Raw genomic sequence first — 14,402 nt, 5'->3', positions numbered from 1 at the left:
GCCTGGTACACGGCCTGCGCTCAACCAAGAGCAACGGCTATAGTTAGTTTAAAGCTTATACCTCCCACTTCGGTGGCTGAGGAGCGGCCCATGAGGTCACCCTAGAAGCAGTCAGGAGTCTGACCTCCACACCTGCGAGGGAGAAGCCAGATACAACAGCCCTTGGTGAGCCGTCAGGCTCTCTTCAGCCCCGAAGGGTGTTGCTTGTTATCACCGCTCTCCTGCCAGGAATGCCTGCCGGGAATCCCAGCACCGGGCCTGTTCTCTTCCCGGTGGGCTCGCCTGCGTGGGGCAACAGGAGTGTATACCTTTTTTTTTTCGTTTGGCCCGTGCCACGTGGCTTATGGGATCTTAGTGCCCCGACCAGGGATTGAATCTGGGCCCTTGGCAGTGAAAGCACTGAGTCCTAACCACCGGACTGCCAGGGAACTCAGGAGCTTACACCTTAGGGCGGGGGTCACACGTGGTCACAAGGGATACTTTGACACTGACGATTCTCTCTCTTGGGGGCGTCCTGTGCCCTGGAAGGTGTTTGGCAGCATCCCTGAGCCCCTCCCATTAGATGCCAGAAGCACCCCAGCCCCTCCAGCTGTGACAACCAAGATATATCTCCAAACCTTCCCAAGTGTCCCCTGGGGAGCAAAATTGCCCCCGGTTAAGAAAAACTACCTTAAAGTAAATGAATTTTTGCTTTCCCTTTTTGGGGGGTGGCCTCTGAGTGTCATGAAGACAGTGGAAAGTTTCTAGGGGAGAGTCAAAAAAAGAGAAAGGACCAAAAGGAGAGGGGGGAGGGGATCTGCATCCTTCCAGTGAGCAGGGAGGCTGACCTGCTCACATATCCCCGAAAGGAAGAGGTCTGGCAAAGCAACACTCTGTCAGCAGGAAAGCAGTTTTCATGGTGTTCCAAACCAGCTGTTATGATGAATATCTAACACGTTTAGTGACAACAGAAAGCCACGCTCCCAGGCTGAGGCCACCAAGGTCCAGGTCTGACAGCCAAACCTCCTGGATCTAGAAGGGGAGCCAAGCTTTTCCTCTCAGGCCATCTAAGAGGTGCTCAACACCTTCGTAGTGTCAGCCGAGTGGGGCAGGTAAGGAGCAGGGTGGGCAAAGGGTCCACCACCCAGACAGGTGGGATGCCAAGAGGCGTCCGGCTGCAGGCTGGCTTGGTGAGGACCAATGAAAGGGCCTCTTTGCTCTTCTCACCTCCCTCTGCCCTGGCTCCAGGCCTGAGGAGGATCCCCATATCCTCACATCAAAGGGATTCTTCATCCCAGAGAAGATTCGGTGCGTCACCCCAGGCAAGGAGGGGGCTCCTGCCGGCAGCAGCAGGCCTGGCCACAGCCAGGAGCCAAGAGCAGGAAATGTGCCCCAGGGTGAAACGTCAGGATCCTGACTCTGCTATGGAGACGATCTCAGGAAGAGGCTCCTTCTGCAAAGGGGCAACGTTCTTCCCACCTCCTGGGCTGGGAGTCCGGCGACCCTCCTTCTCCCTCTTCAAGTTCTGCCACAGCAGTAGTGGAAGGAAGGTGCAAACTTTAGAATCAGACAGGTATGAGTTCGAATCCCAGCTCTGCCACTTGTTAGCTGTGTAGATTCTGAGCAAGCCTTAGCTTCTCAGAGCCGCAGAACGTTGCCTGCATAAGGCAGCAGTGAGGATTCAAGGACCCTGCCTGTAAAGTCCTCAGCTCTGTGCCTGATATGCGGTAGGTACTGGAATAACAGGATAGCTCAGGGTCCCCACATCCTGGGTCTTTCTGCTGCCCCATCAAAGCCTCAGCTGGCCTCTGGCATCCATCCTCTCCTGCCCTCATCCACCTGGGTACCACCATCAGGCAATGTTCTTCATGCATTCTCTCCACTCAAGAACCCACGTTACTGCCTGATGGACCATCCTACCACAGCTATACTACCGAGAGTTCTCTGCAGGCCTCTGTCACCTCCCTTGCACACCAGGGCTGTGCAGCCCGGCTGCCACCACGCTTGGCCTGTATGCTCTTCACCTTGCCAGACCCCTCCCCGCCAAGATTAGCTCAGGACCAACCTCCTCCAGAAAGCTCTCCTCTCTCCCCGAGTCCACAGGGATACCACCTCCTTCAGCACTGCCCTCAAAGGTCCCCTAGAACAGGAGTCTGTCTGTCATACTAGGTACACAACAGGCACTCACTAAATGCTGAAAAATGCCCCTTATGTTTCAAATGTTTCCCTTGGCCAAAGTAATCCTGAGAAAGAAAAAGGGAGCTGGAGGAATCAGACTGTACTACAAAGCTACAGTCATCAAAACAGTATGGTACTGGCGCAAAAACAGAAATATAGATCAATGGAACAGGATAGGAAACCCAGAAATAAACACACACACCTAAGGTCAATTAATCTGTGACAAAGGAGGCAAGAATATACAATGGAGAAAAGACAGTCTCTTCAATAAGTGGTGCTGGGAAAACTGGACAGATACATGTAAAAGAATGAAATTAGAACATTCTCTGGGTTTCCCTGGTGGTGCAGTAGTTTGGAGTCCACCTGCCAATGCAGGGGACACAGGTTCGATCCCTGGTCCAGGAGGATCCCACATGCCGCAGAGCGGCAGAGCCCGTGCACCACAGCTGCTGGGCCTGCGCTCTGGAGCCCACAAGCCACAACTATTGAAGCCCATGCTCCTGGAGCCCATGCTCCGCAACAGGAGAGGCCACCACAATGAGACGCCCGCGCACCATGACAAGGAGTGGCTCCCACTCACCACAAGTGGAGGTGGCCCGCGCTCAGCAATGAGGACCCAACACAGCCAAAAATAAATTAATTAATTAATTAAATTTAAAAAAAAAAAGAACATTCTCTAACACCATACACAAAAATAAACTCAAAATGGATCAAAGACCTAAATGTAAGGCCAGACATTATAAAACTCTTAGAGGAAAACATAGGCAGAACACTCTTTGACATAATTTACAGCAATATCTTTTTTGATCCACCTCCTAGAGTAATGAAAATTAAAATAAACAAATGGGACCTAATTTAACTTAAAATCTTTTGCACAGCAAGGAAACCATAGACTAAACAAAAAGACAACCCACGGAATGGGAGAAAATATTTGCAAACAAAGTGACCGACAAGGGATTAATCTTCAAAATACACTAACAGCTCATGCAGCTCTATGCCAGAAAAAAACAAACAACCCAATCAAAACATGGGCAGAAGATCCAAATAGACATTCCTTGGGAATTCCCTGGTGGTTCAGTGGTTAGGACTCCGAACTTCCACTGCAGGGGCTACAGGTTCAATCCCTGGTCGGGGAACTAAGGTCTTGCAAGCCGTGCAGTGTGGCCAAAAAAATAAGTAAATAGACATTTCTCCAAAGAAGACATACAGATGGCCAAAAAGCACATGAAAAGATGCTCAACATCACTAATTATCAGAGAAATGCAAATCAAAACTACAATGAGGTATCACCTCACATAGGTCAGAATGGCTATCATCAAAAAGTCTACAAACAATAAATGCTGGGAGGGTGTGGAGAAAAGGGAACCCTCTTATACTGTTGGTGGGAATATAAAGTGGTACAACTACTAGGGAGAACAGTATGGAGGTTCCTTAAAAAACTAAAAACAGAACTACCATATGACCCAGCAATCGCACTCCTGGGCATGTCTGAAGAAAACCATAATTCAAAAGGATACATGCACCCCAATGTTCATTGCAGCACTATGTACAATAGCCAGGTCATGGAAGCCACCTAAATGCCCATCGACAGATGAATGGATACAGAAGATGTGGTACATATATACAATGAAATATTACTCAACCATAAAAAAGAATGAAAAAATGCTATTTGCAGTAACATGGATGGACCCAGAGATTATCATACTAAGTGAAGTCAGACAGAGAAAGACAAATATCATATGATATCACTCATGTGGAATCTAGTTTTAAAAAATGATGTATATGAACTTATTTATAAAATAGAAACAAACCCACAGATTTCAAAAACAAACTTATGGTTACCAAAGGGGAAACGTGGAGGGGAGGGATAAATTAGGAGCTTGGGATTAACACACACACACTACTATATATGAAATAGATAACCAACAAGGACCTACTGTATAGCATCGGGAACTCTACTCAATACTCTGTAATAACCTATATGGGAAAAGAGTCTGAAAAAGAATGAATATACGTATATGTATAACTGATTCACTTTGCTGTACACCTGGAACTAACGCAACATTGTAAATCAACTATACTCCGATAAAAAAAATGTTTTAATGGTTCCCTTGCCCTGAGATTTGAAGAAGCCTTAAGGAAAGAGACCCACTACAGATGGGTAAAGCAAGGAACAGCTTGGAAAGCCAAGTCCATCCAGGGCCCAGCAGCATGTGAGGGACTGCTGAGGAGGAGTCCTTGCCCACCATCTGGAGCTGCATGAATATTTATAGCACATGCCCAGGTTAATGCAAAAGTAAAGTGAGAGGCAAGGTGCCCCTGAGAGCTACAGTGACTGGGGCCTGATGGCCTGATCAGATCATTCCGAGCTCCACTAAGGGCTTTGTCGCCTCCTCCCTGCGTTAGCACAATGAGACCATCCATCCTGGGAACCAGATCTCTCTCTGATCCCACCAGGCCAGCCCTGGCCCCGGAAACCGGGATCAGAAACGGTCACAGGCAGGCAGGTGCTGCGAGGGAAGAGCAAAGGGACACCCTTTTTACCGGTTTCATGAAATCCCTAAGGGAATTAGCGCTTCAAGCATTCCAGCCAAATACAAGTTCCCACACGATGGACAGGATGTGCTGCTGGTCCCCTGGGAGCGAGAGGTTGTGGGCAGCCCCTCCACTCACTGCCACAGGAGGAACCCTGGCTAGCTGTCCACTGCACCTGGGAAAGTCCGAACCCCAAACCCTCACTTTCCCCCTGGGGCAGCCGCAGGTTTGCAAGGCAGCAGCTCCTTAGGCGTGGCCCATCTCAGTGCTGTGAGCCTCTCTTCCCCAGAGGAACAAGCCCTCGAGGGAAGCTCTGTCTCAGCTGTACACCTCTGTTCCCACACCCACAAGGGCGAGGCAGCAGTGAGCAAGGAACCAGCCTCAAACAGCCCTCCAGAACCTCTGAGAGAAGACATTTACTCTCCTCCTCGCCTACTCTCTGGCAGGTTGTAAGAAGGAAGGTAGAAACAAGACTATGGAAACAGGCCTCCAAAGCAGGCCCTCCTGGCACGGCCTTCAGTGCTGTGTGTCCCGTAGGGGCCTTGCCAAGGGCACACAGTGGCGCAGAGCCCACAACATGTGGGTTTCTACCCTAAGCGGGGACCTCAGGGACTGGCACAGGGCCCTGGTCCCTCCAGGACACACACACATATCATCACTCACTTCCTGGGGTCACTCCCAGGGTCCCACTCCTGGCCTGTGTGGGGACCCACTCAGAACTGTAGAGTTGGTATAAATATTATTTTAAGCTGAAGACATTTGAGATTCAACAGATGCAGAAAGAAACCATCTCAGAAATTCCCACCTCTGACAAAGCAGCAACTTCTGGGGAAATGAGCTACTATAAATCCCCTCCCCAGGGGAATTTCATGGTCATTAAAAAAAAAAAAAAAGGCAGAAAGCCCACTTGCACCTGCATAAACATATATTATCACAAACTTTCTTATTTCCCAGTTGTTCTCCTAAAGCCCACTTATCTTTCCTAAAGAAACCTATTTGCCCTTCCCATAGAGCCTCTTCTCCCCTCTCGTCCATTCATTAAGTTAAGCATATAAGCCCCAAATTCTAACCACCCTTTTGTGAGTTACTCATCACTGAGCACTTGCACGGACAAGCACATTGCATACGTAAACAAACGTTCTTTTTCTCTTGCTAATCTGTCTTTTGTCAGTTTAAATTGCATGTCTCCAGGTACTAAACCTCAGAGGGTAGAGGAAAAGTTGTTTCTTCCCTGACATCTGGGTCACCAGCCGTGGACAACACCACCTGGCTGAGGCTACAGACCTCTGCAGAGGCCGTGGGGAGAGGGTGGCTCTGAAGTCGACAGATTGTCACTCAGATCTCAGCCCCGTACCCGACCAGTTGGGAGACCAAAAAGTTACAGCCAGCTCTCTGCGCCTCGGTTTCTGTGTAAGGACATCAGGGATACTCAGACCTCTCACAGGGTTATTGGGAGACTTGAGTAAACGAGGTCACGTTTATGAAGAGCCTGGCTCCCGGCGGTCGCTCAAAAATGATTCTAATGACTGCAAGAATTATGTAATTTGCAATTGTTTTTTTAATGTCTTTTTAATGAATAAATGAAGGCTTTCACTATGGTGTCTTATTTATTTATTTTTATTTTTAATTTATTTTTTTTTTGGCCGTGCTGTGCAGCATGCAGGATCTTAGTTCCTGGACCAGGGATCGAACCTGGGCCCCCTGCAGTGGAAGTGTGGAGTCCTAACCACTGGACCGCCAGGGAAGTCCCCAACTTGCAATTGTTTGTGGACATACAACAGTTTACGTGCTCTGAGGGAAGGGAGTACATACATTTTCCACTCTTTCTGAGCCCTCCACTGTGGAAGCTATTCTTCTCTCTGCATGCTTCACCGCTTGGTGTCTAGGAACAGACACTGCTCCACCTGACCGCATTCGCAGCAGTAGATTCCACCTGGGGGCCCAAGCCAACGCTCCAATCACAGCAATTAGTCCAGGATGACCATGTGACCCAACCCAGGCTAATCCTCCCTAGGAGGGCAGAAAGGATCCCTTTGCCTTTGGGTCCTAAGAGCAGGAAGTGTGGGAATCTGGGGTTGCCAGTGGTCCTGTTTCCTGCCATGGAGAGAAAGCCTGGCTCCTGTTGGCTTATATCACCAAGCAGACAAGCAGGGAGGAAAGGAGAGAGCATCCTAATGGACCTGAGGCCCGAGTCCCTGGAGCTGTCCTGTCCCATAAATCCCTTCTTTGGCTTAAGCTAGTGTGAGCTGGGTCTCTGTCACTTACGACCATAAGAGCCCAGATCACACCCACCCCAATCTTGCCAAATGCCTAGCATAGGGGACGCCCACTGAGGCAGCGTAGCACCTGGCTCTGAACAAATGAATGAATGACAGACCAGACTGGGGTTCAGGCCGGCTGGGGAGTGGGGCTCCAGCAAGTCTGTTCTACCCTTCCAGAACCTGCTGCCGTGCTCACACTTCAGTCCAACCAAGAGAAGCTGAGCAACGCAATCCTTAATGCAGGGGCCCAGACGGGAAGCTTTCTCTGAGAGATGCGAGAGAGAATGGAGCATGTGGCCCAAGAAAAGAGAGCTCTATGGTCTTCCTCAGACTACCCACTCTCAAGCACTCCTAACTCTAGGCCTTCTCTCCACACCCTACTCCCCAACCAGAATCCAGAAAGGGAGGGGCGTTGGCAGGTCAGCTCTTGGGGAGGTATGGGGGGGAAGGTCCCACCATGTAGTTGCTTAGTCCTCTCACACAGCCAGAATCCAGGGTGTGCCCTTGTGTCCTGAGGGAATCTGCCACTTCTCTAGCTCCAGGAGGGAGGATGCAGCCCATAAGTCAGATGCACCACCAGACTCCCTGCCATCCGTGGAAAGGGCTCTCTACCTGCAACCCAGTCCAGGCCACAAATTCAGGGAATAAAAATGTGTACTTCCGTGAAAGTTATGCACCGTCCACAGCACACCTATTGGCCTTATCTGAATCTGATGCTACAGAAGCTACTTTGCAACTGAGAGCAGTGTGAGGTAACTGATAGCAATGCAAAACTCTTGTCTACAGACATGTAAATTCTGTCTTCCCTTCCACCCTGTGAAAAAGCCAATTTTGGCTCTATTTGCACGTTTTCGTTTCAAAATTCCTGATCTATAAATGTCTCTGTTCTTTGGGTTCTCTTTTGAATGGCTTGTAACATCTGTCTGGTTCCCTCACTGATCAGTGAGCAGAGTAAAATCTTTAACACAACGCCTGCTTTTATTTCTGTGTGAAGAGTCATGATTTTACCTTTTTCTGAGAATTCTCTTTTAGCAAACTCTGGGGCTGTGAATAGAGCCCAGCTCACATTCCTGGGGTCTTCAGGATTCAGGACCGAGGGTCCCAGCACCGAGCGCTTCCTAAGGTCTCCCCTGCCCCCTTCCCGTTCTCCCTCCTGTTCTCCACCTGCTGGCTCCAGGGGCCAGCCTGGCTCTGCCATTAATGGGATTAGGACTCAGCTGTGTGGTCTTAGGTTGGGCTAGCAATTTATAGAGTCTGGGTGGGCGGTCAAGTGCTCCAGTGAGGTGGGTGTGTTCATAGGCAGAGTCACCCTCCCCCCCTCCCTCTCTTTCTCAAATGGCTGCACATGGTAGCTTTTGCTCTTTGAGTGGCAAACCACATGCTACTTCAGGGATAAAAGAATTAGTAACCAAACAAAGAGGTGGCAAGGGGTAGACTTTCTGGCCCCCCTCCCCTCCCTGGGGCTCCTGTAGTTGGAGCTGATTTCTACCCCTGCCCTTTTCTTAACGCTGGCATTGTAGACAGAAATCTGCTGTTTTCTCCTTTTCCCATGCTGGCTCCCTGCTTCTCCCATAGACACCATTCACTTCCACATTTACCGATCACCTATCAGGTGTTGTACTAGACACCTATGCTGTGTGCTGTTGGGTTTCAAAACAGCCTAGGTCAAAGTTCTCACCCTCAAGGACCCCACCTTCAGAGACTTTGACAAAGAACCACATATACACACACACAAAGACAATAGAGCTATAAGAACGCAGAACACATTGCTTGAGTACTCTCTATGTGCCAGGTGTGTGCTAAATACTTTACACATATTCAACCCAAGAGCAGACGCTATTTTGAAAAACGGAGGCTCTCAGGGATTAAATGGTATAACAGACACAGAATGGGGTGTCTCGTGAGCTCAGAACAATTTCTCCAGTGGCCATGCCTATGTCCAGTCCCTCTCCTCCTTTGAAAAACTGTATCTCCTTCTCCAGCATATAGTGATTGGTCCAAAGTGTGGTCATGTGACCCAAACTTAGACCAATCAGAGCCCAGCCCCAGGAACTTTTGCCTGGGAACTTGAGGGGAAACTTCTTTTGTCTCTGGCCAGGGAGCTATGGCAATAAGAGTCAGCTTCACTGAAAAGATGCTCAATGTCACTAATTATTAGAGAAATGTAAATCAAAACTACCATGAGGCACCACCTTACACTGGTCAGAATGGCCACGATTAAAAAGTCTACAGGGCTTTCCTGGTGGCACAGTGGTTAGGAATCTACCTGCCAATGCAGGGGACATGGGTTCAATCTCTGGCCCGGGAAGATCCCACATGCTGCAGAGCAGCTAGGCCTGTGCGCCACAACTACTGAGCCTGCGCTCTAAAGCCCTTGAGCCACAACTACTGAAGCCCGTGCACCTAGAGCCCATGCTCCGCAACAGGAGGAGCCACGGAAACGAGAAGCCCGTGCACCGCAACGAAGAGTAGCCCCCGCTCGCCGCGACTAGAGAAAGCCTGAGTGCAGCAACGAAGACCCAACGCAGCCAAAAATAAATAAAAATTTTTTAAAAGTCTACAAAACAATAAATGCTGGAGAGGGTGTGGAGAAAAGGGAACCCTCCTACACTGTTTGTGGGAATGTAAGTTGGTGCAGCCACTGTGGAAAACTGTATGGAGGTTCCTCAGAAAACTAAAAATAGTGCTACCATATGATCTGGCAATCCCTCTCCTGAGCATATATCCAGACAAAACTCTAATTCAAAAAGATACAGGTACCCCTATGTTTATACCAGCACTATTCACAACAGCCAAGACATGGAAACAACCTAAATGTCCATGGATCAATGAACGGATAAAGAAGATGTGGTACATATATACAATGGAATACTACTCAGCCATAAAAAAGAATGAAATCATGCCATTCGCAGCAACATGGATACAACTAGAGATGATCATATTAAGTGAAGTAAGTCAGAAAGAGAAAGACAAATACCATATGATATCACTTCTATGTGGAATGTAAAATTTGGCACAAATGAACCTATCTATCAAACAGAAGCAGAATCACGGACATAGAGAACAGACTGGTGGTTGCCAAGGGGGAGGGGGCTGGGGGAGGGATAGAGTGGGAGGTTGGGGTGAGCAGATGTAAGCTTTTATATATAGAATGGAAAAACAACAAGGTCCTACTGTCTAGCACAGACAACTATATTCAATATCCTATGATAAATCACAATGGAAAAGAATATTTAAAAAAAGAATGTACATATATGTATAACTGAATCACTTTGCTGTACAGCAGAAATTAACACAACATTGTAAATCAACTATACTTTAATAAAAAAACTTAAAAAAAAAAAGAAGAGCTTCATGATGCTAATAGCCAGAATCTGTCTTGTAGAGATGTTGGTCAAAGAGAATTAGGATGTCACACAGAGAGAAGGGAACCTAAAAACAGAGTCCATGTAAGCCTCTACTACCAATTACACTTACAACCAGCTCCATCCTGTCCCTTCCACAACCTGGCCCATTTCTTTTAGCCCTGTTTTTCTTAACCTAGTTTGAATTCGTTTTCCATCACTTACAAGTTACACATTCCGAAGAATACAGGTCCCTTGCCTAAGGTCACACAGCTTACAAGGGTCTGGTTGCATGCCCTCCTAAGAGCCACCTTGCCTCCCGTGTGGCTGGATTATGGACCCCAGACAGCACAGGCAGCATCACACTACTTTATTTTCCTACAAATGTTTCCAGGGGGATTGGCATGACCATGGAGTTGACACTTCTGCTCATCAACTGTTTAGTTCCCAGAAATGTGTTACCACTTCCCTCATGAAAGCCATATTATTATCACCAACTACTTACTGGGAGCTTATGCCATGCGAGGTACCATGCTATGTGCTATGCGCCTCATTTAATCTCCCCAAACCCTTGCGTAGTAAGTATTGGTAGTGCTGGGGGGTTTTTGTTTTATTTGGTTTTTTTGGTTTTTTGCTTTTGTTTTTAACGTGGACCATTTTTAAAGTCTTTATTGAGTTTTTTACAATATTGCTTCTGTTTTACGTTTTGATTTTTTGGCCACGAGTCATGTGGGATCTTAGCTCCCCGACCAGGGATCGAACCCACACCACCTGCGCTGGAAAGTGAAGTCCCAACCACTGGACCACCAGGGAAGTCCCCAGGTAATGCTGTTTTAAAAGTGGGGAGGGACTTCCCTGGTGGTCCAGTGGTAAAGAATCCACCTTCCAATGCAGGGGACGCAGGTTCGACCCCTGGTCGGGGAACTAAGATCCCACATGCCGCGGGGCAACTAAGCCCATGCGCATCAACTAGAGAGCCCGCGTGCCGCAACTACAGAGCCCATGCGCTCTAGAGCCCACGTGCCACAACTAGACAGAAGTCCGCACACCACAATGAAAGAACCCACATGCCGCAAGTAAGACCTGAAGCACCCAAAAAAGGGACACTCGAGAGGGTTGGTGTTTTGGGGTTTTGACTTGCCCCCAAGGTCAAAAGACAGGAAGGGGCAGAGCCAGACTGGTTGATTTCAAAGCCCACGCTCTTGGCCAATCCACTAATGTTCCTCCCCACGCAGTACTGTGATCATTGTGATTGGCTGCACGTCCGTCTGTCACAGCCTCCAAGAACCTTGCATGTTAGACTGAGTGTAAGTTGATCCTATCGCAGCCCTGGCCCGCCTGCAGTCACCTTTTGGTCTGCGCGAGAATGCAGCCAGCCAACTTTCTTACAGGCCTCAGGTCAGAGGACCCTAACCTTCAGGCCAGTGGAGGCCCATGCAGGGGCTGGAAACTTTGGCTTTCTAAAGAGGCCCCACCTGGTACAAATGAACTTATTTACAAAACAGAAATTGAGTCACAGGTGTAGAAAACAAACTTATGGTTACCAGGGGGGAAGGGGGAGGGAGGGATAAAATGGGAGAATGGGATTGACACACACACACTATTATATATAAAATAGATAACTAATCAGGACCAGTAGGTCCTTATTAGCACAGGGAACTCTACTCAATACTCTGTGATGGCCTATGTGGGAAAAGAATCTAAAAAAGACTGGATATTTGTACACGTATAACTGATTCACTTTGCTGTACACCTGAAACTAACGCAGCACTGTAAATCACCTACACTCCAAAAAAAATTTTTTTAAATAAAATAAAAAATAAAGAGGTCCCACCATGTACATATATCTTCCTTCTCAGCTCTTATGTTCCGGATGAATGTTTATGATGAGCCGTCGAGCTGGGTCTCCTGCAGACTCCAAGCTGAAGGCCCCGCCCTGTTGTCTCCTGTTGATGGGGTGCTTGCCTCCTCCTGCCTGAACTCCACAGCACCCTAGTATTCTGAGCTGGGGCCTGACCCCCACGTCACCCCTCCACCTGGCTTCATAAAGGAGGGCCTAAGGTCCTGCCCCGTCTCTCCAGCATCCGGCCGAGGCCTGAGCAGTTTCCACCATAGGTCCCACTGTGCCTAGACCGGTCCCCACCCTCCCAGAGCCACAGCCGCAGGCGCCTCTGACAAAGGCCTCTTGCCGGAAGAGAAACAGTGCAAGCCCACCCCTGACGCTTTCACCCTCCTTTCCCCTGGCCTCCCTCGTCTCTGCCCCTTTAGGTCAGAGGTGCCCAACTGTAGCCCACAGGCCAAATGTGGTGTGTAAATAGGTTTTGTTCAGCATTCACAGTGGGTTTCTTTATTTTAGCATTTTAAAAAATTGGGTGTTCCACTTGGATATCTCAATTTAAATTTTCCACATAAAAAGTTTTTTTAAAAAAACAAAACTGTCTGCATTTCTAACTTTTCTTTAAAAAACTGGCCTTTCTGTGACAAGAGCCCTGCATCTCAGCATGAGAGCCTCCAGTGGCAGCTGAGCAGTGACCACCTGCTTTGGACAGTGCATGGCCGCTCTGCTTCACAGTCTCAAAATCTGCCCATGACCCTCATTTTCCCTGCCCGTCTGATCTCTGTGAACACCCAAGGCCCACCCTGGCGGCCTGGGATCCCCCCTAGCAGACGGACAGCTCACTAGCCAGTCTCCCCAGCCTGGGATGGGTCATTTTCTCCAGATGATGAATCTCAGGGAAGTCCCTTCAACTCTAAGGCAAGTGAGGCCCCCGGCCATGCCTGACCCAGGCTCTGAATGTGTCCAAGCCCAGAAGCCACTGCCCATGGGCTCTGGTTTGCCTGGAGGCACCTCAGCACAGGCATGCACAGCTGAGACCAGGCTGAGGCCTGGGATGGACGTCATGCCTGCTCAGGCCCATCTCACCACGGAAATCGCTGTCCAGCTGGACTAGGGAGCAGGCAGTGACTTCCCCGAGTCTACCCAGAAAGCACCAGGCCCAGGAGAAACTGTCCATCAGACCAGCGCCGGTGGCCCCCACCCCAGCCCCTGCCCCCAGCCCCGGGACTCGGGGACACTCACGATGTTCATGAGGGTGAGGACGTAGTTCTGCACGTGCTCCTTCCCGTGGAAGCGCACCACCGAGTCGTCCACCGCCAGCAGCACCTCCATGCTGTAACTGCCCGGCTTGGCGTGTCGCCGCTTCCGCTCTGCTTCTCCCAGCCGGTCCCCCACCAGGCCCAGCAGGTTGGGAAGGTCACCCAGGCCAAAAGCTGGAACCGGGACGGGAAGAAACCGAGGTCAAACCCACATAAGGGACTGTCACCATGACGCTGCCCCCGTCAAGCGTGCCCCTTTCCCTGCCTCTGAAAGCCAAGGCAGCATGCGGGTTTGTGCCACACCAGGTAACTGGTGGGCATGAGCCCTTTCCCTGGCACGAGGACACGGCGAGTCTCTGAGGCAATGAAGAGCAGAGAGGCGAGAACTGGCCCGGGTTCCAGTTCCTACTCGGTCCCATCTCCCTGTGCATCCTAGCCCAAGCCCCGCTGCTGCTCCAGGCTTCCCTCCCCCGCTGTGACATGGGGAGGGATAATCCTTGATCCCTTGCCCCACAAACTTGCTGTAAAAATCAAAGGTGGCACTGGGTGTAAACATCTTAATAAAGGAAAAAAATTGTGATGTTACCGTGGCCTATGCGGGGCATTTTAGGGACCCCTGGAGCATGCCCTGTGCCCCTCAAATCCCTCCCAATCACCGCCAGCAACTCCAAATTTCACCATCACAGCTTTGGCCTTTTGGATGAAAGCAAAATATTTACTTCTTTAACCAGCATTTATTAACTTGTATGATATGATTTAAACTTGTATGATTAACTTGTATGACAAGGGCTATAATAGGACTGACTAGGGCAGGCTTCCACACCGAGACCCACACCAGGACTGGGGAGCTGGGGAAGGCTTCTGGAGAAGTGCGTATCGGAACTGGCTGGCGGAGAGCAGGAGACAACCCGCTGGAGTGCAGGGAACACAGGGCCCCGAGCAGGGGGAGCTGCGCCTGCAGCATCTATTGTGAGTATAAGGAGACCCCGCCCACAGTGTGGGTGACCCT

The 14,402-nt window shown here is 49.5% G+C and overlaps 1 protein-coding gene across 1 annotated transcript in view; it reads right to left on the bottom strand.

The window, feature by feature from the left end:
• The window catches only part of ADAMTS14 (ADAM metallopeptidase with thrombospondin type 1 motif 14), a 129,645-nt gene that overhangs the window by 46,564 nt on the left and 68,679 nt on the right, over window positions 1–14,402 (bottom strand). The window contains exon 10 of the mRNA XM_060126946.1: window positions 13,377–13,567. Coding sequence (XP_059982929.1) covers window positions 13,377–13,567 — 191 coding nt within the window. The remainder of the gene's footprint in view (window positions 1–13,376; window positions 13,568–14,402) is intronic.

Source organism: Lagenorhynchus albirostris, chromosome 16, assembly GCF_949774975.1.
Source record: "Lagenorhynchus albirostris chromosome 16, mLagAlb1.1, whole genome shotgun sequence".
NCBI classification, from domain to species: Eukaryota; Metazoa; Chordata; class Mammalia; order Artiodactyla; family Delphinidae; genus Lagenorhynchus; species Lagenorhynchus albirostris.
The sequence above is the reverse complement of the archived record's forward strand: the minus strand, read 5'-3'. Positions and strand labels throughout refer to the sequence as shown.